This window comes from Myotis daubentonii, chromosome 7, assembly GCF_963259705.1.
Source record: "Myotis daubentonii chromosome 7, mMyoDau2.1, whole genome shotgun sequence".
Taxonomy (NCBI): domain Eukaryota; kingdom Metazoa; phylum Chordata; class Mammalia; order Chiroptera; family Vespertilionidae; genus Myotis; species Myotis daubentonii.
In genome coordinates, this window is record NC_081846.1 from 8,599,198 (window position 1) to 8,625,492 (window position 26,295).

At 40.4% G+C, this 26,295-nt stretch overlaps 2 protein-coding genes across 2 annotated transcripts in view; one reads left to right on the plus strand and one right to left on the minus strand.

Moving 5' to 3' along the window:
• FTCDNL1 (formiminotransferase cyclodeaminase N-terminal like) overlaps window positions 1-17,341 on the minus strand; it is an 84,782-nt gene extending 67,441 nt beyond the window's left edge. Inside the window, exon 1 of the mRNA XM_059702674.1 lies at window positions 17,146-17,341. The gene's annotated coding sequence lies outside the window, so the exon portion shown is untranslated. The remainder of the gene's footprint in view (window positions 1-17,145) is intronic.
• An 81-nt stretch (window positions 17,342-17,422) lies between these two features.
• Window positions 17,423-25,563, plus strand: C7H2orf69 (chromosome 7 C2orf69 homolog). The gene is made up of 2 exons (XM_059702677.1): window positions 17,423-17,883; window positions 22,650-25,563. Exons 1-2 carry the CDS (start codon window positions 17,551-17,553, stop codon window positions 23,472-23,474), a joined length of 1,158 nt encoding a protein of 385 aa, XP_059558660.1. The 5' UTR covers window positions 17,423-17,550; the 3' UTR covers window positions 23,475-25,563.
• The last annotated feature ends 732 nt before the right edge of the window (window positions 25,564-26,295 follow it).

Below are 26,295 nucleotides of genomic sequence, written 5' to 3' on the forward strand. Positions count from 1 at the left end.
TCTAACATACCTCTAGAAATCAATTACCAAGGTAATTTTCACAGGGAATAATTAACATTTGAATTCAAGGAATGTGACCTGACTTATAGGACTGTTCTATTTCTTTCTTTCTCTCTTTTTAAACAGTTTCAGTACTCAACGGATCTTTCTAAGTATGGTGATTTTTTTTTGTATGCTTTTTAGTCCTTAGTTTAGCTAAGGAGTGTGCTTTGTTTGGGGGAGAATCCAGCCAGTCTAATTTGCTAAAACAGCCAGTATACAGCTCTACTGGTTTGGCTCGGTGGATAGAGGGTAGGCCTGCGGACTGAAGGGTCGCAGGTTTGATTCTGGTCGGGGCACATGCCTGGATTGTGGACTCGATCCCAGTAGGGGGCGTGCAGGAGGCAGCCAACCAATGATTCTCATCATTGATGTTTCTATCTCTCTCTTCCCTTTTCTGAAATCAATAAAAAAAAAAAAAATTTTTTTTAAATAAAAATAAACAAAACAGCCAGTATACAAATTAGAAACAAAGAGTAAAATCAGGAATATTATGGGGTATTAATACAACATGCAGGAGGTTATACATCATGTGGCCAAAACCCCAACCCCAGAAAGAGCCTTCAGTGCCTGATCTATTGCACACTTTTCAGGCAAGAAGTGATCTTTAAAAATAGCAATTTATCAAGATAATGCCTCATGAAAGGAAATGGAGATCATTATAAGGTAAAGTAAAACAGCTTAAGGACAGGTCTTGTTTTATGCTTCCCTGATTAGAAATGCAGTGGAAGAGAAAGTACTTAAAGCACTATTAAACAGTCCAGCTATCAGGTTGGAAATCACGGAGTTGAAGGAGCAAATGCCTGCGGGATCAGTCTGGCCTCCAGGCATTAGATGGGAGGAAACTGGGAATTGTCCTCTGGGGGCGATCTTAAAATGGAACTCTTGTGAGATGGTATGCAGTAGCTCTAACAGCTTAAGAAAGTGCCTCGAGATTCCCAAGTGCATGTATGTTAAATAAAAAAGGGGTGAAATCCAACTTACTAAGTTTATAAAATTAAAGTTATATTTATTCTTTTCAAAACCTTGAACATTTAGGAAAATAGTAGTAATACCTATTATAAAATGCAGAAATCCAATCCTGCCTTAAGTTCACCTTTTAGTTTCCTGCTTGGACCTGTTCAATGCATCATGCTTGGGCCTGTTCAATGCATCATGCAGTCAACAATAATAACAAGAGAGGAATTTCTTAAAATTTGTTACCTTAGTTATGAAACATTAAATCTCCCTTTTAAAATCAAACTCGGATTCTTCATGTTCTCTATAGGTTCCCAAATCCAACCCTACTTTACCTCCCTAGCCCCTAAACACACAATGGAAATAAATGAAAACAATACTTCCTACACGTGATGCTATCCATCTGAGAAGGGCAAGGTGAAAAAGCAAACAAACATGGGACTAAATTCTGCTATAACAGAATGATTACAATGGATCAACTTGTAGAATAGGGAATGCAGGCATTTCATTTTTATTCATCAGAAGACATTTTTCTAAGTACTAACTGTAATGATAAATTATAATTCCTTGACTAATTTAGTAGATACTTGAACTATCTCCAAAAGTTCATATTTCCTGCCATTAGCCCCAGTTTTACACATTTTACAGCATAAAGTTTGCACTGCAATCCTAAATCTGCTGGAGTACTTTGTATGGACATGGGACATTTGGCCTGGTGCAGCAGAGCTAGGAACCTGGTTGGAAACTTTGGGAATAGAGTCCCTTTGTTGGCTCAATGTATTATTCATCCTATGAAATGCAAATTTTATTTTTGACATAGCAAAGCTGTCTCTATTTTTGACATAGCAAAGGTTACTGTGGAATCAGAAATAATTATTTTAACAATAGATTTCTGTAATTTTATTTCAAATCTTGAATTTATTTAAAATTTAAAGTGTGCTACAAACAATTTTTATGTTGGATTTCCAACAAAAATTTTGTTTTTCAATAACTAACTTAGAAGCTATAAAAATGACAATGTGTATTGATTGTATTAAAGTACGACATTCTCATTATTGACTGAGGTTTTGAAATGGCTTTATTAACTCTCATAATGATTAATATTTATCATGATAAAACCTTATATGACAGACGTAATTACTGTTAGGATTAGGTTCAACTGTGAGAGACAGAGAACACCAAGTAACGGTGTTTAAATAGGAGAGAAGTTTTTCCTCATGTAAAATCCAGAAAGAGTCGGGACTGGTATTATGGGCACACATTCAGAATCAGGCTTTTCTGACCATCCTCAGTGTTCAGTTTCTAATTTGTGATTCAAGGTGGCTACTCTACCTCCAACCACTGAATTCATAGTCCAGGCAGCAGAAAGAAAAAAAATGGAGCATGTCCCACCCAGAATACTTCATTGTAATTTTTATGACTAACATGTGTTTATGATTCTATAACATAGAATCTTCATAATTTTTAATTCTTTTGTCATTATATTATCTTTTTTAAGATATATTTTTATTGATTTCACAGAGGAAAGAAGAGGGGGAGAGAGATAGAAACATCAATGATAAGAGAGAATCATTGATTGGCTGCCTCCTGCATGCCCTACACAGGGGATCAAGCCTGCACCCCAGGCATGTGCCCTGACCAGGAATCAAACAGTCACTTCCTGGTTCACAGGTCGACACTCAACCACTGAGCCATGCCAGCTAGGCTGTGTCTTTTAACACAATGTTTGTTTATACATTATCTATGTAAAAAGATGATATCAGGAAAAGATAAAATCATGGTTCTCATGCCAAAGCAATCTTGAGAAAGAAGGCATCGCACTTCCTAATTTCAACTATATTACAAAACTACAGTAATCAAAGAAGTATGGTACTACCATAAAAACAGACACATAGATTAATGGAACAGGATAGAGAGCTCAGAAATAAACTCATGAATATAAATTTTAATTATTTTAAGACAAAGGAACCAAGAAAGTACAATGGGGAAATAAACAGTCTCTTCAATAAATAGTGTTTGGAAAACTGGACAGCCACATAAAACTGGATCACTATCTTACACCAAACATAAAAAATTAACACAAAATGGATTAAAAACTTTAATGTAAGACCTGAACCAAAAACTCCTAGAAGAAAATATAGGTAATGAGCTCCTTGACATCAGTCTTGACAATAATTTTGTGGGTTTGACACCCAAAGCAAAGGTAACAACATCAAAAATAAACAAATGGTACAACATCAAACTAAAAAGCTTCTGCACAGCCAAAAAAGCCATCAACAAAATAGGAAGGCATCTTACTAAATGAGAGAAAATATTTGCAAGTCATATGTCTAATAAGGGTTAATATAAAAATATGTAAAGAACTCATACAACTCAAGAGCAAAACAACAACAACAACAAACCAACAACAACAACAGAAACCCCCAAACAATCCAATTTTAAAACAGGCAGCGGATCTTCAGAGACATTGAAGAAATTGTCATAGATGGCCAAAGTATACATGAACAGGTGCTCAACATCACTAATCATAAGGGAAATATAAGTCAAAACCATAATGAAATATCACCTTACATCTATTATCAAAAAGATAAGAAATAGCCCGGCCAGCGTGGCTCAGTGGTTGAGCATTGACTTGTGAACTAGGAGGTTACAGTTCCATTCTTGGTCAGGGCGGCACATGCCCGGGTTGCAGGAAGCAGCTGGCCAATGATCTTGCTCATCATTAATGTTTCCATCTCTCCCTCTCCCTTCCTCTCTGACATCAATAAAAACATATGTTAAACAAAAGAAATAAGTGTTGGTGAGGATGTGGCGAGGAGGGAACCCTGTGTAGTGTTGGTGGGAATGTAAATGAGTGCAACTGCCATGAAAACAATATAGAGGCTCCTGAAGAAACTAGAACGACAACTATTGTATTATCCAAAATTCCACATTTCTGGGTATTTATCCAAAGGAAATGAAGACACTAACTTGAAAAAAATATCTGCATCCCCATGTTCAGTGCAGCAGTATTTACAGAAGCCAAGGAAGCAATCTAAGTATTTACGGATAGATGACTGGGTAAAGAAAATGTGGATACACACACACACACACACACACACACACACACACACACACAAATGTTATTCAGCTATAAGGACAGAAGAAAATCCTGCAATTTGCAGCAACATGGATGGACTTTGAGGGCACTATGCTAAGTGAAATAGGTAAGAGAAAGACAAATACCTCACTTTATATGTAGAATATAAAAAAAAAATTTTTAAATGAAGCTCCAAGATATAGAGAACGGAATAGCGGTTGCCAGAAATGATAGGCTGGGTGGGTGACGTGGGTGAAGTTCTATAAAATGCATAAATAAGCCCTGGGTATGCCTGGGTTGCCGTGCACAGCATGTGACAATGGTAACACTGTAGTGCATATTTGAAAGGTGCTAAGACAGTAGATCTTAAAATTTCTAATCACAAAAAAAATTGTAACCATGTATGATGATGGATGTTAACTAGACTCATTATGGTGAACATTTCACGATATATAAAATATTGAACCATTATGTTGTCAACCTGAAACTAATATAATGTTGTATGTCAATCATATCTCAATTAAAAAACACACTTGAATGAGTTTGATAAATGAAGCTGTATTACAGATTACGGTACAGTATGAGATTAAAATAACCCCATGTGTATGGTAACATTTACTAGCTCTTTCTGGTAAATTTAAAACATGGGCCATGCCATAGTTCTCATAATCCAGGCTAAGGAAGTCAGAGGTGGTCTCTTCCAGACCAGCTCACTGACCCCAGGCAGTTTCCTAACTCAGACCTCAGTTTCTCTGCCACAAAGTGGATCTAAGAAAACTTAGCTCAGTGAGCTTTTGTAGAATGAAATCCACAATACCAAACACACATTATGTGCACAAAAAGGATTAGCGCCTTCACTATCTTAGGAAGCTGTGGCTTTTTAAAAACTTCACTGTGCCTGATAATGACCGTGGGAGCTGTTTAAAATGGAGACTATGGCCCTAGCTGGTTTGGCAGAATGGATAGAGCATCGGCCTGCGGACTGAAGGGTCCCAGGTTTGAGTCCAGCCAAGGGCACATGCCTGGGTTGTGGGCTCAATCCCCAGTAGGGGGCATGCAGGAGGCAGCCAATCAATGATTCTCTCTCATCATTGGTGTTTCTCTCTCCCTCTCCTTCTCCCTTCCTCTCTGAAATCAATAAAATATATTTAAAAATAAAATAAAATAAAATGGAGACTATGTCCTGGATCTGTGATCCTGGGGCTGGGAACAGAAAAGCACCAAGCATGACTTCAGTGTGGATGGTCCCTCGATCCCCTCTGAGAAAGAGTGTCCTGGGTGTGAGGGGCACCAGGTGGAGGGAGCAGTTGTTCGCTGGTCTGGTTGGCCTCTCCAAAAGACAGCATATGGCTGGAGGCAAGAGGTTTTCCTTTCTACGCCTCCTTAGCCATCTGTACGATGTGGATAAGAACCACTTCTTCGTTATCATAAAATACTCAATGAGGATTTAGAAATCAAATCCATTGTTTTTGTCCCAAGTGAGACTTTTATAAAAAATGACCAAGAAAAGGAGAGTTAAAGTTGAAAAAGGAATAAAAACAAAAGGAAATACGTTTGGTAAAAGGCATACAATTACGTTTGGAATGAGGTGGGCTATGAACACACAGAGTGAAAAGGGACGGAAGACACAGGGACTGAAGCAAAGCAAAGATGCAGCAGATACAAGGGGCGTCAGCCACCGGGTCCTCACTCCCATGTTCAGGAATGAACAGGGACACAGTCAGAAAAGGGAAGGAGTTAAAAGGAACAGTAGCAAAAGGGACAGGGAGAAAAGGAATGAATCCAGGGCCGAGGAAAAACTGCAAGAAAAGGAAGGCAAAGCGGTTCTGGGATTTGTATCTTGCCCAATTCCCTAAGATCCACGAGAAAAGAAAATTCTGCTGAAGGAAAAGAACCAAGCAGAATTTCTGAAGGGAAGTGCACAGAACCCAGAACCTAAAGAGCAATTTGTAGTTGGAAGATGTTTCTTCTAAGTCAGCAAATACCCACACAAGGATCTCATTGAAGGAAATCTGATTATAAGGTCACTAGGGCTGACTTAAGGCTCTCTCATTGACAGATGCCAGGATGAAAGACTGAATTTCAGAAATAGACCAATTTAGAACAAATATGGGGGGGGGGGAATTGAGAGGAGAGAAAAACATCTGGCTATTAATTCTATTAAAATTAGATACTGAGGGCCTGGCCGGTGTGGCTCAGCAGTTGAGCTTCAACCTATGAACCAGGAAGTCACAGTTCAATTCCTAAGGTCAGCGCACATGCCTGGGTTGTGGGCTGGATCCCCAGTAGGGGGCGTGCAGGAGGCAGCCAATCAATGATCCTCTCTCATCATTGATGTTTCTTTTTTTTTTTTTTTTTTTTTTTTTAGTTTTTTTTTTTTTTTTTAAATATATTTTATTGATTTATTACAGAGAGGAAGGGAGAGAGATAGAGAGCTAGAAACATCGATGAGAGAGAAACATCGATCAGCTGCCTCCTGCACATCTCCTACTGGGGATGTGCCCGCAACCCAGGTACATGCCCTTGACCGGAATCGAACCTGGGACCTTTCAGTCCGCAGGCCGACGCTCTATCCACTGAGCCAAACCGGTTTCGGCTCATCATTGATGTTTCTATCTTTCTCTCCCTCTCCCTTCCTCTCTCTCTAAAATCATTAAAAACAGATTTAAAGAATAAGATACAAAGGTTTTTTATGATTTTTAAATGAACATGTTATTTATAATAAACTGATAGGAAGAGATCATAGAAATGGTAAAACTCCTGAAAAAATTACAAATGAAAGAAAAATTATAAAAGTGTGATAAAGCAACTACAGCAAGGTCATTTGCATTTCTAGTTTGTGTCTTTCCTCCCCATTTCCCTCTCTTTTCCTCTCCCTGCACTTCCAGCTGGCAGCCACGCTCTGGAGTCCCTCTGTCAGGGAACTTTTGTAGCTGGTAAAAGTACAAGTTGCATATACTCAAGCTATTGCTATTTTTTGTAAAAGCCAAGAATTCACCAATGATATATGATAGGAACCCACTGGGGACAGGAGAAGGAAGCAGGAAGAGAGGCATGGACTGTGCCAGATTTGTTTTGAAATGTTCTAAAGCAGTGGTTCTCAACCTTGGCTGCACATCAGAATCACCTGGGAATCTTTTTAAAATCCTGACTTCTGGGCCTCATCCTCCGGAAATTCTGTTTCTTTGTTACTAATGTTGTGGCCCCACCCCATCACAAAGAAACAGAATTTCCGGAGGATGAGGCCCAGAAGTCAGGATTTAAAAAAGATTCCCAGGTGATTCTGATGTGCAGCCGAGGCTGAGAACCACTGCTCTAAAGGCTTTTACCTTTTATGGGTGAAAAGGACGGTAGTACTTAACTGCTGTGCTTTTAATAGCATCCAATTCACTCAAGCTGTTTATATAAAAACTGGTTGTTCTTAAGCCGTGAAACACAACTTGGAAATCTAATAGATTATTTTACTTTATTGTGGACTAGTAGCCCTGCGCATGAATTGGTACGCCAGTAGGTCTCCGCCTGCTGCCCTGCCCTCCGGTAGCTCCCTCCACACCCCCCCCACTCGCGTTCCCCCCCCCCTAAAGCTTGCTGTCCTGCCCCGTCCTGTAGCTCTCTGCCGCCCACTTGTAGCTAACTGCCCCACCCGCCTGCTGATCCATTATCCGGTCATTACACGGCCAGTCGTTACGTAATGACCAGTTGCATATTACAACTTTATTATATAGGATATTTAAAATTACTAAATACTTCATGCTTACAAAAATGTATATATACACATATATACAATGACACACAAAAACAATATGTATGGTTCAAAGAATAATAGAATACACATCCATGTAGTCACTGCCCCATTTAAGAAAATGAACATGACCTTTCAAGGCCTCCAGGGATGATCACACCCTCCTCCCCGCCACCTCTTCCAGAAATAACTGCCTATTGTAGTCGTTAAGTTCCCTTGCTCCCCATAACAGTTTTATCTACAAGTGAGTGTGTATTCCTAAATCATATTGTTCAGTTTCACATGTCTTTCAACTTAGATCACGCTTGTTTGTCTGCAATATGCTGTTTTACTCCACATTACCTATCTGAGGGTCCCTAAGCTATTCCATCTGGTTATAGTTCACTCATTTTTCCCTGCTGTGTGATAGTCTGTAGTTTGAATAAATGATCATTTATATGTCCATCCTTCCGTCAATGGACATTTGGGCTATTTTCAGTTTGTTTTAGGGAAATTTTTACGCAATAGATAAGGACTTCTGCTTGCTCTGTTGATGTTGAGCTTATCTACTGCGGTATAAAAGTTCCCCCAAAACTTCACGGTTAAAACAACTATCATTTTTATTACATCAGATGATTTTTATAAGTCATAAATTCATGGCTAGCAGTTCTTCTGCTCCATATGGCTTCACCTAGGCAGCCAGCTGATGGCTGAGCTGGGTGGGCTAAAGGGTCAAAGACAGTGAAGCTCACTCATCCATCTAAATGTGGATGGGCTGGGCTTAGGTGCGCCCCCTCCCTGTGGTCTCTCCTGAAGAGTAATCAAACTTCTTTCATAGCTTATCAGGGCTCAAAAAAGGACAGTTTCAAGAGGCCCAGACAGAAGCCCCCAGACTTTTTATGACTCAGCCTCAGAAGTTCCAGAGTGTCACTTCCACCCTATCCCACTGACCAAGTAAGTCACTAAGTGAGTCTAGACTCAAGAAGGGAGGACTTTAGACTCTGCTTCTCAATGAGAGAAGCTGCATCCATCTTTCACCCACCACAGCTGAGTTCTGTTTGCTATGTCAACGGGCAGCCCTATTCACATGGGTCCTCGAGAATTTAACTTCCCAATCTTATGTCACCATTTTACAGTCATTATATTACATCCTTTATTGGGAAAGCTCGGAGGTTGCCAGATCCCAGTGTGTCCGCACCAGGCTTCTCAGACATCGGAAGGCATGCGAGTCGACTGGACTGAAGGCACGGGAGCTACTAACTAGCAGAAAGGTCCTATCCCCCCAGCAGGCAGCAGGGTGCCTGGGTCTAAAGGGCTGGCCATGGGCTGCGGGAGTGGTTATTTTAGTAGTAAAATAACCAATAATGAATGAGCCAATAAATTAAGTCCAGGTGTCTCTACAGTAATACATTAGGAGAAGAGGAGGTTAGGGAGCCCCAATAAGGAATTAATCTCCAGCTTTATTAAGAGACAGCTCAGAGGTAAATTTAAATTAGCTTTTAAAAAATAGTGTGGTATTTTCTCCAGACTGAGTTTCTGAACAAAGATTCACACTGGTCTCAGCTGGAGCTTTAATACTACGTGCCAATCCTCTTCCTGTCCTTTGGTGAAGCGCCCTCTCACGCCACCTACCATCCCAGTAGCTATTAATATACTTCTACCCCTATCCTCAAGGCCTCTACTCTCACATACGCAACTGATGGCCTGTCTCCTTCTTCTTAAAGAACTCTCCATTTTCTCTCTCTCTGCCTCCCAAACATAGCTATGTCCACGTGCACTCTTCCCTCCAGGGTCAGAGGGCATGAGGGCTGAGGCGGCTTCCAGTTAATGCAAGGAACCATTTAGATAACAGGTTGAGGCTGTAGGGCAGTTTGCTGATCACAAAGTAATTAGAGGTAATTTTAAGTTTTCCTTTTTGCTTATCTTTATTTTCTAAATCTGCTATAATAAAAATGGATTATTTGTGTTAAAACATATCAGTGTGTTTAAAAAACCATGTCATGCTATATGGTGTATCTAAAATACCTTGCAAAATAAATGCATGATGAGTGAACTTGTCAAAGACAGACTTTGAATTAGAAATGTCTGTTGTCCAAGGCTCTCAGTTTTCCCATCTGTGAAACGGAGTCATTAATATTAATCAGTCATTATACTGTATAGCTTGCTACTTGCAAAATCCTAATAATTGTGAGTTGCCTATGCTCCCTCCGGGTAGTCTCTGTTATTTAAGTTGTACTTTTGTTCCCTGCTCTTGAAGCAGATATCATGCACAGCTGTTTCTTCACCTATTCAGTTTTCTGTAAAGGAACACCTGCTTAGAATATACCTAAGGAGTTATTTCTTTGTTTTTTGATAATTAAAGCACTGCTATGGTGATGGCTGACATCTGGATTCACTTTTAAAGACTTTGCTGCGTTTTCCTGGCTCCTGGGAGATTCATGAACTATAATGCATGAGATGGAAATGTGGTGATGTGCTTTCTTTTGCAACAGCAGTTTTACTCTGGCTTTGTTATTTCCCCATCGCAATGAGTGAGAGCTGCCACTCTGTTACTGCTGCTAAGAGATTAGGGGAACTGAGTTGAGGCCCAGAAATTTAATATGCCATATAATGCCTGATTTATTTTGATTCTGGATTTGATTTGAACTGATAAACTCACTTGGGACTGCTCTTCAGAATCAATATCCAGGGATTCAAAATTTTTTATAAACTGGTTCTGAAATAATTTCTATTTGGGGAGCATGAAAGCCTAAGCTCACCCAAGTATTTCCACTAGCAATAGAGAAAGAGAAAGTTGGCAAAAGCATTCTAATATTTATATATAATCCTCAGAACTATAATCCTCGAACTCCACTGGACGATAGCTCAATGAACTTTTATAGGATTTACTTTCTAGAATTATTGCATTATTACTGCCTCTTCCTTAACGTTCTTCTTGGCCTATTACTCACAGGTCAAAATACCAATGAAGAACCATACATCAGTCAGGGCTCACAGTTGTGGCTATTTTAGTAGTAAGCAGAATGAGCCAATAACTTAAGTCCAGGTGTCTTGAGGGGCCTCTATAGCAGTGGCCTTTGTACAATTAGGAGAGGAGGAGGTTAGGGAGCCCCAAAATGCATTAGTCTCCAGCTGCCACTCCGTGCCCAGCGAGGCCCCTTCTGCACTAGGCGGTTAACCTTTCAAGCACTGCCATCCTCAAGTGGCAGATGCCTTTCTTAGCAAATTGGTTTTCAAGCAGAATCTTCCCTTCCTCAAGCCAGTAACTTCCACATCTACATCTCACGCAGGTGTGCTGAGTGTTGCAGCCTGGTCACATGTGTGCGCTAGCTGTGAGTCTGGAGGTTTTGTTTTCAGAGGTCACCTTGGGAAACAGCACTTACTGTAGATTACAATTGGAAATGCCCTAAAGTAACATTGCACAATGTTCGCCTCCTGGGCAGCCAGAAAATAGGAAAACGTTTACAACGGGAGAGAATCAGGATTTGTTGAGTGTATGTGCTAAGTGCCAGGTACTTCAAATATTATTTAATATGCAACAAAAGAGAGATTTTACCCTATTTTAATAATAGAAAAACTGAGGTTCAAATAAATTGTTTCGACCCCAGATCATGCTGTTGGTAAAATGGAGGACATAGATTCACATCCAACAGGTTTTTTTCCTTCAGAATTCTTCCTTGTCTCAGAAGGTGAGTCTCAATTTCCATTTTGTGAGTTCTGATTGGAATGTGAGCAGTGGTGTGCCGAGCAGTGGGGTGGAGGGAGAGAGGGAGCACAGCTCTAGGCGCAGACAGAAATGGGTAATGAGCTACAGGAAAATTTAAAGACAAAAATGAAACAGACTAAAAATATGTCCACCATATTATTATTACTATCATCAACACCACTGTCATGTGACAGCAATTCTAGAGAATGTCAGCAATAAAATATTCCTTCTTGCTGGGACATCCCCATTTCTTGGTACACAAGTATATACAAGAAGCTGTCAACTTAATTTTCAAGTTGTTTTTTTTTTAAAGAGCAGGTTGGGTAGAACTTGTAATCAAAGTGCCTCAAAGTTTTATGGCCTAGGATAGATCATACTTAAGGACATGATGTACCGAAGTCCTTATCTTTTAACATTATTTCTAAGAAAATACGAGTTCTAATATTTATTTCAGAAGTACATCTCTCCCAAGTTGGGCAGTGCGAGCAGGATCTTTTATCTTCTGGCAGCAGCAGAGGCTCTGGTGGTAAGAGCCCTTTTGGTAATAGGGGCTGTCTGGCAAGGTGGCTGTTAATGATGAGGAAGAACGAGATAGATACCAGAAATGTATACAGTGGGAGAGGAAAGAGTATCTCTTTAAATTAATGTGGGAAAGTTACTGTTCAGATGAATCCCCCAAGTGTAGAGAATATGAGATCTTAAAGAATTATTTTACCCCATCACCAAGTCTTATAAATTCTATCTCCTAAATATCTCTCAAATATGTTCTCTTTTCTCCTTGGCTGTTCAGATCCTAATACTATTTTACTACTGTAACATCCTGCTGGCTGGCCTTCCTTCCTGTCATTAGTCTCAGCTAATTCCACTTCGTGATCGCTGCAGCTGGTCAGAGTGACCCACCTAAGCATGAGATCCCAATGCCAGACTTCCCTTGCTTAAAGACTTACTTTGACTTTCATGCCCACAGGATAACAACGCAAACTCCCTTGCAAGACTCAGAAACTTCTTTAAGATATACCCCATCTGCCTGGCCAGCATGCCTCAGTGGTTGAGAGTCAACCTACGAACCAGGAGGTCACAGTTTAATTCCCAGGTCAGGGTACATGCCCAGGATGTGGGCTCGATCCCCAGTGTGGGGCATGCAGGAGGTAACCCGGTCAATGATTCTCTCTCATCATTAATGTTTCTATCTCTCTCTCTCTCCCTTCCTCTCTGAAATAAATAAAATATATTTTAAAAAAGATATTCCCCTTCCCTACCTTTCTTTCGTCCTTTGCCATTCTTGAACTCAGATATTGTAGGAGAGCTAATCCGAACTACTTGCTCTCCTAATGTGTGATGCTCTTTCAGGCTTTTGCATATATTTTTAGTTCAGGGGACATAACTTCTATGTGTTTTCCTCTGATAAGTCTCTCTTTTCCAAACTCAAACTGCATTAAGTACTCCATACTCTCTGCTCTGTCCCATAATACTAGAGGGTGTGCATTCATATTAGAACTTAAATTACATAAAAGAAATTGCATTCTGCTCTGGCTTCTCCAACTAGACTATAAGCTTTCTGAATGCCGTGGCTATGTCTTTTATCTGTGCCACTCCAGCATTTAGTGATGTTTTGGTTCAGATATTATGTGCTCGATAATTTTTTAAATGAATGCCAGGTTCCACACAGCATACAAGATATCAAGAAGGTGACAGTCCAGTGGTAATGACAAGTCAAATTCACATAACTGAAAGCAAGGCATAAGTTGTGTCACAATTGAGGGTGAAATGAAATGCTTTGGTTATTTTAAGAAGGAAGATCTCAATTCCAGTTTTAGGGTGAGGTGGGGGTACACAATTGAGAAAGCTGAGGGAGAAGATGACCTTTGAGATGACTCTGTTCCCAAATATTCAATGCTTGAGATGCAGCAAGTATAAGGAACAGGTTGGGTCACATGCTGGTATAGTAAATGGTGGGAGCAACAGATGACCACAGAGTAGTCACACTGAGATATGAGAGAGGATTGCGAAAAAGATGGAGGTGTTAGGCTTTAAATGCGGCGAAGGAGTCAGAATTTAATTTAGAAGACAACTACAGTGTAACTAGTGGCCCAGTGCATGGATTCATGCACATTGAAAGGAAATTAATTAGAAGAAATATTTTAATATTGCTATTCGCCCTTTCTCTATAATAGAAGTGTCAACCAAATTCATGATTGACAATGGCAGATGGAAACACACACGGGTGATTGGCGACAGCGAGAGCTTTATATGTATCGCACATGCGCGAGTCAACTTAGACTTTTATATACATAGAATAAACTTGCTTGATTAGACCTGATTTCTAATTTAGCTAAACTTTTTCCAGGCCAGTGAAGCACTTCAATTTCTCTTTCAGGTAATTGTCAGCAACACAGCAGTAAATTGTCAACACGAAGCAGATTATTATTGTAGATCACGCAGGGAGAACAAAGGGTAAAATATTTAATTGTAACAGTGTTTGACTATATTCTACGCAGTGAGAAAACCTGAAGTCATTTTCAAGGTCCACCATTTCTTACTTCTTTTCAGTCGGGTCAAGTCTCTAAACTTTATAAATCTCCATTTTCTGGCTAATGAAAAGAAACCAGGATTCCACTGAGTCTCCTATCTACCTACTCCAGGACTTCTGCGATGATCAAATGAGATGAGGCACAGGAAAACGCTTCACAGACATTTGATTAAAGTGTAAAATGTTTGCACCTGGGTATAAAGCAAGCTGTGTTCCTGGGTTGAAGAAAATGCAAGGAGGCTAGTCGCTAGGGAGAGGAAGCCGGGCGTTGCTACATGATGTCATTACCTGGCACCCACAGTGTCTGTTTCTGGGCTGAGCTGGGCTGTGGGCTGCATTTTGTGCCGTGGGGTCTCGGCAGCGTTGGCTGTGATTTGGTGGGCTGTCGCTCCAGGGTGGTGGTGGGGCCTGTGTCCCACTTGGGGGAAGCCCAGTGTTGCTTTTTGGCACCAGGTCCATGGTGCCATTTCTTTGTAAATGGCCAGTGTGCATTATCGCAGCTCCTGCATTGAGCATCTGCCCCCTGGTGGTCAGTGCATGTCATAGCAACCGGTCAGACAGTTGGAGAGACACTAAGCATATTAGCCATATATATTAGAGGCGGTTATTGGCAGAAGATGGACTATTAAAGCAACTGTAATAGTTCGAGTAAGGATGAGCAAGGTCATAGTTGACAGGTAGTATAGTATAGATCGGCAGATAGACCTGGGTCACTTAGTGATATGATCTTGGACATTTTATTTAAACTTGAAAACCCAATTTTTCTCATTTATATCAAAAGACTGTTGTGACTGAATTTATGTAAAGAGATTAGCACAGTGCTTGGCATGTACCAATTGCTTGAATTAATCAGTGATATTTCAGTTGCAACCAAAATTCAACTCAAATCATCATAAGCAAATAAGGGGAAATTATTAAAAGGCTACTGACAAAACAAATGGAACATAATAGAGAGCCCAAAAATGGAACCGTACTAATATAGTCAAATGATCTTAGTCTTTTCAACAAATGGTGCTGGAACAACTGTACATCCATATGCAAAAAAATAAATAACTCTAGACATAGATCTTATACCCTACACAAAAATTATCTCAAACACTATCATAGGCATACATATAAAATGCAAAACTCTAAAACTCCTAGAGGAGAGCATATGAGAAAATCTAGGTCACCTCAGGTTTAATGATGATTTTTACATATTTTTATTGATCTTTAGAGAGAAACATTGATCACCTGCCTCCTGCATATCCCCCAATGGGATCAAGCCTGAAAAACGAACATGTGCCCTGACCAGGAGTTGAACCAGCAACCCCTCAGTGCACAGGATGATGCCCAACAACTGAGCCACACCGGCCGGGGCAGTGATGGCTTTTAAATATAACACCCAAGGCATAATTCATAAAAGAAAAAATTGATAAGTTGGACTTCATTAGAATGAAAAGTTTCTGCTTTGTGAAGGGCACTGTTAAGAGGATGAAAAGACTGTCCAGACTGAGAGAAAACTTTTCAAAACACATATCTGGTAAAAGACTGGTATCCAAAATCTATATAGAACGCTTATAACTCAGCCATAAGGAAACAAACATCCCAATTTAAAAATGGGCAAAAGAGGCATCAAGAAAGGTGGCAGTGTAGGTAAACACCTGTACTTGCTGCCTCCTACAACTACATCAAAATTACAACTAAAACACAGAACAACCATCATCCAGAACCGCTGGAAAGCTGGTTGAATGGAAGTCCTACAACTACAGAGGTAAAGAAGGGAGCACCCTGAGGCTGGTAGGAGAGGCAGGGGCGCATAACTGGCTGGTCTGGCACCCACGTGGGCCACTGTTTTAATGGGGAGGGAGACCGACTCTGCAGAGGCCGCCATGGGGGAGGAAAGGGTCCCAGACCCACACCAGACACCCAGACCAGGGTCCCAGAGCTGGGAAAGGAAGTCCCTACAGGCAGTAAGAACTACGGACTGTAAAAACCAGTGCAGACGGGGGCTCAGTGATACAGAGGCTGCTGGAGACCCAGCTGTTCCTCTTAAAAGGCCAGCACCATAAACTGAACTTACAAAGTTCTGCTTCCTCTGAGCTCCAGCACCAGGGCGAGGCTCTGGGGTGCACAGACACATATGTGGAGGAACTGGATTGTCTGGCAGCAGGGCAGGAAGTCCGGGGTGGCTTTCTCCCAGACAGAGGACCTCTCTGGTTGCAGGGCTGACTGGCAGCCATTTCTGTTTGCTCTGCCCTGGTGATTCCTTAAGACCCCGCCTCATCCAATTTACAACCCCATCCAAGCTGTGGGCAGCAGCTTTTGCCTATGAATGGCCTGTCCTTGCTCAGACTAAAATCTCAAACAAGCTGCAGCTGGGTTAGGGAGCCCCAAACATATCAATAAAAAAGGCCCAAGACCTGGCACCTGCCTTGCTTCACAGCTGGACCTCATCTGGGCACTTCCAAACCCAGTACAAAGAGGAGGAATCTGCAGATCTCTCTGTAGCTCCTGTTGGGTGGCCCCATGCAGTGGCTGACTTGGCACCTCCCTGGAGACCCAAGAGCCAGTGTACCCAGTGGTCAGTGTCAGACCATACCCGATTACAACTCTACACATCCAAAAGTGACACACTCAAGGGGCAGTCTGGAATTGTGATAGGGATAGCATTGAATCTATAGATCCATTTGGAGAAAGCTGCCATACCATCCCGCTTCCGTCTGCCGGCAGCACACGCGGCCGAGCCTCACCCTGCACACCTGGCCTCCGGGCGCTGCAGGGCACCTGATTTTCCCACTGTGCAAACTGGCTTGTGAAAGCCCGAAAACAGCACAGGACAGACGATGTAGAAAAAGTAACGTCTTTCCCCCATTGTTCCCGTCCCAATCCATGTGCCCGGCTCCCTGCTGCCAATAAGAGATGCATTAGACTCCATCTCAAACTCTAAATTCTTATGTACTTAGAAATCTTCGTGTATCTACGAACAACACTCCAGGATGCGAGAAGAGGGAGACCCCTTTACCCAGGGCACCAAGAGGCCTTAGCACAGATTTCTCTACAGGGCAGAATTATTCCCCTTACACCTTTGGGGCTGTGTCCCTTTGAAAGCTCAAAGGTCTAGAAACCCTCACCTGACAGGCGAGCCGACGGAACCCGCCCAGCGTGTGCTCAACACCCCGTTCCCGTCACTGGACGGCGGCCGCGCATGCGCCACACCTGCCGCACTCCTGAGCAGTGTCTGGGGCTCATTCTTTCTTCGCGGTCCCGGCTCTTTCCCAGACTTCCGTTCGAACTTCGCGGCTGTGGCAGAAGCCACCAATCAAAAACGTCCTGCCGCAGGCCACGCCCCTCCACCGTCTCCTCCGGGAACCGGAGTCGGATTTCACGCACACCCCGCCTTCCGGACGCACGCTGCGCGCAGACGTAAGCCTCGGACGCCGTCATCGCCCCCGCGCCGGCTCTCGCCGGGCGCCCCTGCAGACCGTTGGGCGGCCCGTCGAAGCCCCTCCCGCCAACCGTCCCTGCGGCGGCGACTCATGTGGGGGTTCGGGCTCCTGCGGTCGCCGCCGCCGCTGCTGCTCCTGCTGCCGCAGCTCGGGCTCGGGCTCGGGCTCGCCGCCTCCCGCTCTCAGGCCGGAACCATGGACTTGGGCGGCTGCGGCTCTGCGCGGAGCTGCCCCGCGGCCGAGGGGCGCCCCGGGTGCCTGCGGCTGTCCGCGGTGCCGGGCTCCGACCCGCAGCGCAGCAACGAGCTGCTCCTGCTGGCGGCGGAGGGGCCGGAACGGCGGGATCTCTCGGGGGACCGGGCGCAGGAGGAGCCGCCGCCGCCGCCCCAGCATCATGTCGTCTACTTCCCCGGGGATGTGCAGGTAACCGGGCCCGCTGGCACCTGCCCTTCCCCTGGGCTCCCTCCTCGCGGCCGGTTCCGGCTCCTCCGCCGCCTGAACGCGGGGTGGCTGTGCATTTACCCCACGAAGTCCCCGACCCCCTCCTCTTGCAGCCCCGGGGGAAGGTGTCCTTGGAGAGCTGCGGCCTCCGGGGAGCCGGCAGTCAGTCCAGGCTTCCAGGGAGCGGAATGTGAAACAGAAGGAATGAGACATAAATTATATTTATACACACACACACACACACACACACACACACATACATACACTCATTATTCATTCTATGACTTGGTTTCTCAGTGGAGTGTGTGCGCGTGTGCGTGTGCTGAGCAGGAGACAGGAGTGGCTTTTGCATGAACTGAGCCAGAGGGTGCCGCTGGCCGTTACTAAAAAGCAGACAAGTCAACAGCAAGAATAAATGTCAAGCGTGTGACACTCAGTAACCATGAAGGGGGGGGGGGGGGGGCTGCTAGCATGTCAGTATTTTGATGCTCACCTACACCCTGCGCTTTCCTTTTGTGTGTGATTGTATCTTTATTACTAATTTTATAGCTGCAGGCAGATAACCGTGGATAAGTTGTCCTGGAAAGCTGGCTGTCAAAACCTAGACCGTAATCTAGCACTGTGTTGTCTAATGCGGCAGCCGTTAGCAGTATGTGGCCATTTAAGTTCATTTAAACAGGTGTCAGGCACCCCTTTCCGCGGTCACCCCAGCAGCATTTCAGGTGCTGGGGTGCAGCTAAGGTTGTGTGCGCCGCACAGTGAGTAAAGGCAAACAGAAGGGCCTCATCATCACAGAGAGTTCTACTGGATGCTATCGGGGCGGACAGGTAAAGCTGGAATATGCCTCGGTGTGTTTCTCATACCATGGAAACAGTATTATTGTATTGTTTTTGAAATTGATGCTTTAAAATGATAGAGTAGCAAACTTTATGCCCCCAGTCAGAGGGTGATGAAGGTGTCTGTTGTTTTTTTCTCTTGTCCTCAAAGTAATCAACTGATCTAGTTGACTGCTAATAAACACTATGAAAAAAAACTAATATTTAGATTGAAGAGAAGTTTAACTTTATCAATCAGTGCTCTATTGCTCAGTTTAGGAACACAGCATGGCATTGCTAACAGAGACCTCCAGATTGTGGACCAGCTGTAGTGGGCCTCACTGATGATGGTGATGATAATATAACCTTTATTGAACACCTACTAAGTGTTTTTAAAGTGTGCCAGCCAGAATATAGTACAAATCTTCAGATGAGGTCTAAAAAATGCTAAATACAGGTGGAGTAAGACCTCCTTTGCTTTGACACCATTTGAGCAGACAGGTGTGTCATGATTTTACTTTTTTTTTTTTTTTTTATGTAGCCTGAGATTCCATTAGATTTTTGGACGGGGGTATACTGTTGATTTATTCCGAGTATGAAGTGCTCTGAAAATCCAGGTCTTCTAGAGAAGAAATAGAGGATAAAGCATCAAAAGACTTTAGGCCAGATTTCCTAGATTTGAACCCTGATTCTGCAATATTTAGCTATTAAACCTCTGACCAATTGCAGCTACCTTAACCATAAAATAGGAATACTAATTTATAGGATATGAATGAGAATTAAATGTGAATACATAATGAATTACAGTGTCTTCTCATCTTGCTGATGACCTCTGTAATCATGGGGGTACCCTTGTACTCAGTTCTTGGGCTTTTTCTCTGTGTACCTTTATCCCTTAGTGATCTCTTTCGGACCTGTGGCTTTACATACTACCTGTACTTTGACAACCTTCAACATTTGTGTATATAACCTGGGCATATACCACAAACTTTAGACTTCACAATTGCATGCATAATTTCATTTCGGATATTAATAGATATTTCAGACCTAAAAATCTCTGGATCTTTGCCCCTAAGCCTGTTCTTCCTACTGTCTTCCTCATCTCAGTTAATGAAAACTTCATTTTTAGTTGCTCAAGTTAGGTATCTTGAAGTTACCCTTTAGTCCCCTTTCACACCTCCTATCTTAATCCATCAACAAAGTGACTTCACGTTCATGTATCTAAAAGTGATCAGAATAATCATTGGGAAATGTAAGCCAAATCATGACACACCTGTCTGCTCAGAACTCCAATAGTTTCCCATCTCACTCAGCGTAAAGCCAGAGGGCCTCAGGCCCCGCACCATCGTCACCTTTTCCACCTTGTTGCTTTTCTGCCTATCTCCTTTTTCTCGTTTACTCTGCTCCAGCCACACCAGCCTTCTTCAAATTGCTCATGGCTGGCAACTTCACCCCAAAAGCTTTGCAGGTACTGCCTTGGAGGAACAGTCTTCATGCAGATATTCGTAGGATTTATTACCTCACCTGTTTCAAGTCTTTGCTCAAAAGTTGCCTTTACAATGAAGCCTTTTCTGACCATCTTGTTTAATAATCAAACATTAGTTATTCATTTTGGTTTTTATCTGTCTTCCACCACTTCAGGTCCTTCTCAACTATCACCTTATTAAATAACTAGAGCAGCCGTGGGCAAACTACGGCCTGCAGGCCGGATCCGGCCCGTTTGAAATGAATAAAACTAAAAAAAAAAAAGACCGTACCCTTTTATGTAATGATGTTTACTTTGAATTTATATTAGTTCACACAAACACTCCATCCATGCTTTTGTTCCGGCCCTCCGGTCCAGTTTAAGAACCCATTGTGGCCCTCGAGTCAAAAAGTTTGCCTACCCTTGAACTAGAGGCTCAGTGCACAAAATTCATGCACAGGTAGGGTTCCTAGCCGCTGCCAGTGGGGCCTTTCTTCGTTCTGTGCCGTGCTGCCCCCCTGGTGGTCAGCACATGACATAGTGAGCGATCGAACTCCCAGTCCATCAAATTCATGAGGGGACACTTTGCACATTAGGCTTTTATATATATGGATAATAATAATCAGTTTTTTAAAAAATAATCTTCCACTCTCTCCAAAACCTTATATTCCTTTTTACCTGCTTCATTTATTATACTCCTTTGCACTTATCACTAATTTTTGTTTTGTTTTTTAAATGTTTTTATTGATTACTTTGAGAGAGAGAGGAAAGGAGAGGGAGAGATAGAAACATCGATGAGAGAGAAACATCGATCAGCTGCCTCCTGCACGCCCCCCACTGCACTGGGGATCCAGCCTGCAACCCAGGCATACGCCCTGTCTGGGAATTGAACTGGCCACCTCTTGGGGCATGGGACAGTGCTCAATCACTGAGCCACACCTGCTGGGCCCAACTAATGTTTTGTGCTGTCCAGCCAGCCACTAACAACTTGTGTCTGTTGACTGCTTGAAATGTTGTCTAATCAAGGAAATTGATTTTTAATTGCATTTAACTTTAAATCTAAAAACTGATACTCAAAGTCAGTTCCTGGAAAATATTTAAGTATATTTGAACAACTGGGTATGTGAATCTACTTTTTCACCTGTAAATTTTATGAAATCTAAATTCAGATTAAGTATTTCCAATGAAAATTTAGCATCCAAATTGAGATGTGCTGTAAGTGTATAAAATACACACTGGACTGCAAAGACTTAGTAAGAAAAATGTAATAATATCAGTAGTTTTTTATATGAATTACATGTTGAAAGTAATATTTTGGCTATATCATGCTGAAAATGTATTATTAAAAATAACTTTCCCCTGTTAACTTTTTAGTGTAGTTACTAGAAAAGTTTGTGTAGCTCATATTACATTTTTGTTGGGCAATGTTGCTCTACTTACTAACGGAGTTGTGTGTTGTGTATCTCAGTACTTAGAATGGGAGCTCCATGTGGACAGGGGTCTGTTCCGAACCATACCCAATCATTAGCTATCCAATATATTTTATAGAATAAATGAATGCATTTGAATGAATTTCCCTTTAAAAACAACTACGAAAGAAAATTATGAGGAAAACAAAATTTACCTGCATGTCCTAGAACCTAAACAAATGGTTATTAATACATATTGAATGCTTATAAAGGAACAAGATCCAATTTTAAAAGGGCAAAAGATACAAATTTGCAGAAGTAGAAATCCAGATGCCTAATAAATATGAACAAAATTTCAACTTTCCAATAAACCCAAACTAGAATGTCATTCCTGTGCCTATGAAATTTAACAAAGATAAAAGGAAAGTTAAGCTCTGGAAAATAGTATTGTAATCTAAACAAACCTTAAATTATGAATATTCTTTAATCTAGTCTTTTATAGCTAGGAATTTATTTTTAAGGATGTAATCACAGATCTTTAAAAAGATTTTTCTATAATGTTCATTGCAGCTTTATAAAACAAAAATTGAAATCAAACATATAGCATTCAGGTTGCTAGAGTAATCCAAATAGGAAGGGGTTCAGGATAGTAGCTTTAATAGGAAAATATTTTTTAAATTCTGTGGTCAAAAACTGTTTAATAAACCAAATTTTTATTTTCAGTTAATGTGTTACGAATAATAGATTGTATATATATGAAATAAAATTTACTAAAGATATCTATGAAGTTTTTTATTATTTAAACTCCTACCCTGCTATTTAGCTATTATGTCTTATAAACTTGTCTTCTCAGGGATTTGAGGCTTAAACTGAAGAAGTAATTTGTTCAAAATTTTATGACCAGAAAGTAATGACAGATTTATAGATTTCATTTATAGTATATTAACCATAGGTCATAACATCTCAACTTCCTCTACAATAAAAATAGGGAACTATTTTGTGGAAATAGTTTTGTATAAATGTGTATTTAATGCTTGTTTCATCTTTCTTACTTTTCAGAATTATCATGAAATTATGACTCACCATCCTGAGAATTATCAGTGGGAAAACTGGAGTCTAGAAAATGTTGCCACCATTTTAGCCCACCGATTCCCCAATAGTTATATTTGGGTGATAAAATGTTCCCGAATGCATTTGCACAAATTCAGCTGCTATGACAATTTTGTGAAAAGTAATATGTTTGGTGCTCCAGAACACAGTACTGACTTTGGAGCTTTTAAGCACCTTTATACGTTATTAGTTAATGCTTTTAACTTATGTCGGAACAGTTTGCTATCAAAGAAGAATGTGAAAGACTTGAATAAGGATTCCAAAGCATCTAATTGTAGATCCAGTTCTTCTCATACGAATGGTTGCCAGGGAGAAAAAGAGAACCCCTGTGAAAACTTCGATGAGTCTGCCCTGAGTTTTTATCCACCATCATTAAATGGTGCTTCTTTTACTCTGATTGGATTCAGCAAAGGTTGTGTTGTTTTGAATCAGTTGCTTTTTGAATTGAAAGAAGCTAAGAAAGACAAGAACATAGAAGCTTTTATCAACAGCATAAGAACAATGTACTGGCTGGATGGTGGACATTCTGGAGGAAGTAATACTTGGCTTACTTACCCAGAAGTCTTGAAAGAATTTGCACAAACAGGGATTATTGTTCACACCCATGTAACACCTTACCAAGTACGTGATCCAATGAGATCTTGGATTGGAAAGGAGCACAAGAAATTTGTTCAGATACTTGGAGATTTTGGTATGCAGGTGACTAGCCAAATTCATTTTGTAAAGGAAGCTCCTTCCATAGAGAATCACTTCAGGGTTCATGAAGTATTTTGAGACTATGAGAATATTAATGTAATACTTGCTCAGTGGAAGAGAAAAAGCACTTTGAGTTTTAGAAATTCAGATAATGAGATGTAATTCATAGATAATACATCCATTTTTAGGGAGGGAACATACATTCCTAAAATAGGCGTATAATGTGCAATAGTATTTCTTGCCTATGAATGTGAAGTTTTTAATTTGGACTGGATCAGAATTAGTTTGAAATTTAAAAGATGGTTTGTGATAATCCTAAGAGGAGATATATAAAACCCTTAATGATGAAAGTTACAATATAGTCCTTATAAAAGGTAATTAAAATTGTTATTGTTGGAAATAGTTTGTTTTCTGGGTAATGTTTAAAACTGATTTTGGTGGCATTTTACTAGCTGGCGATTTTGGCACTGAACACTTTTGAGTAGAAACACTCCATTTCTCTTCAAACAAAGCCAAAGTACATGGATATTTTCCATCATTTTGGAGTAACTACCCTGCCTTTTTGTTTTGTCAATTCATGGAATCATTCTTCAGTGTGCCACCAAGTGTTTCTTCTCGACTCAAAATATATTTGTTTCCAAATAACCAAGAATGTGCAGTAGTATAAAGTTTGGTTTTTAAAAACATTACACTTAAGCATTGTGGCTAAATTTTTAATTGACAACTTTTGGCTAAAACATTTTGGAGTTTTTTAAATCTTGGCTGCAAACTAGTTCTTTGGGGAAAATTGTTTTAAAATGAACATAATTCTGTATATTGGGTAAAAATATGTTACAGATTGAAGTTTTTTTCACATCAGTCTTTTGAGAGAGATCAACTTAGGTAAAATAAATATATAACACTATTTGTTAGTGTTCGGTTGACAAGGGGATGGATTCTGTGGATCTAAGTCAGTGTTTCTCCAGAAGCATGATTTTGCCTGCCAAAAGAAAGCAGCTCTCTTTGGCCAGAATGCAAAAATTATATTGCTATAAGAAAAGTTGCAAGGGAAAGTTTGAAGACACAATTTAATTTTGGCTCAAAAAGTGAATTTGCTTAACACTGCTACATAATTTGGGTGAGGTTTCCTTCTTCCTGTTTCTCTTGACCTAGATAAATACATTTTGAGAAACCAAGATCTAATTAATATCAACCAACATTAAAACATAGGTGTGTGATTAAAATAAAAGGTGAGTGGTCACTTTATAATTAGCATTTCAGGGAATGAAATAAAGCAGGGAAGTAACACTGCTTTCAGACTGGGGAAAAAAAGACTGAAGCTTAATATCTTAATTTATAAAACAGTATAGTGAAAATGTTAATATTTTTTTTGTTTTTCCCCCAGAATTGTATTTTAATGATTATAAACACATTCCAAATATTCAGGGACTTATTTATCAGAAAGGATTCTTACCAAATGTGTAAAAATAACATCCTTTAATTCTATAAATTACAAAATGGTATCAAGGTGTTTTTTTGTTTTTTAAGGACAAAATAGTTTTATATTGCTTCAGTTTCTTTAAATACCTGCTGTTTCTTTTGAGACCAAAAATTTATAACAAGGAAATGAGTCAGCCTGATTCCAGCATTTTATTACCTTAAAGCACCATAATTGGCTTCTTTTAATGTGTCCTAATCCTTGGTTAAGTTAATGTGTATCTGATGTAAACTAGCTAAGTTACTGAATGCTCTAATGAGGGGAAAGAAAGGCATTTCTATGATTAAAGTGGAAAAAGTAGGACTTTCAGCAGGATTCATTACAAAAATCTGAGATATTTAAAAATATGGGTTCTTTAGCTATCCAGTCATGTGAATGTTTGTTACATGTTCAATGGACATTAAAAAGAAGTCACTGGACACCTGGAACTACCATCACATCAAAATGAAAGTGTTGAAAAGTATTTTTTGAATTAAAATATATTCAAGTTGATCCATATTCAAGTATTTTAATACTTCAAATTTGTTCTTTCCACATCTGTTTAAAACTATTGTTAAATGCTAGTATATTCTTTCGGATTGTGCCTTTGTGTTTGTGTCATGAGTCAACTGAGAAAAGTAGTCATACAAATAATGTGAAAGTTACTGCCACAGCATGAATGTATAATTATATTAAATTTAATCCACAGAAGTCTGTTTTGATGTGCTTTATGTTATTAGATTTGTTCAAACTTCAGATCATTATTTCTCTCCACTTTGCCAGTTTGGGTTTGTACATATTTTCATTAACCCCCATGGTGTTTTGAACATTTCCTATAAAAGTATTTCTTCTTTATATTGCTCTATAAAAAGTTGCATAATTTCCATTTCTTCTGTTGGATTTCCTAGAAAACAAAATCTCTGAAAAATAAGTTCTTCCTTTTCTGTACTAATCGTCTCAGATATCTGTAGTCCTTTTACTGTCAAGAGACTTGATTAGAATATGGTAATTTTTTTTCATTTAATTCATGTATTATACAAGCACCCACACAAAGACAAGGAAAGTCTAAGCACTAAGGATATAGTACAGACAAAACAGTCCTAGCATGTGAGTACAGCAATGTATAAGGTCTAAGAGGTAAAATATGAAACAAAAGGTAGTATTCTTAAAATAACCATTGTGTTACATTACACTTTAAGAGCCTTTAAGAGAAACATACTGTAGACAGGTTAAGATACACATGTAGATTGACCTCATATGTAAATTTAGATTGCTTTTTAAAAGGCAAGAGATCTAGTAGCTTTAATAGAGTCAGGCATAATTTAGGTGGTCATTTTAGTATCATTGAATGGAACTTTAAAAAATAGAATACAACTTAGGTGCTTTTAAGACATCCAAACACTTCATGGCCTGTATGCTTAAAATAAGACTTGAAGGTAACAC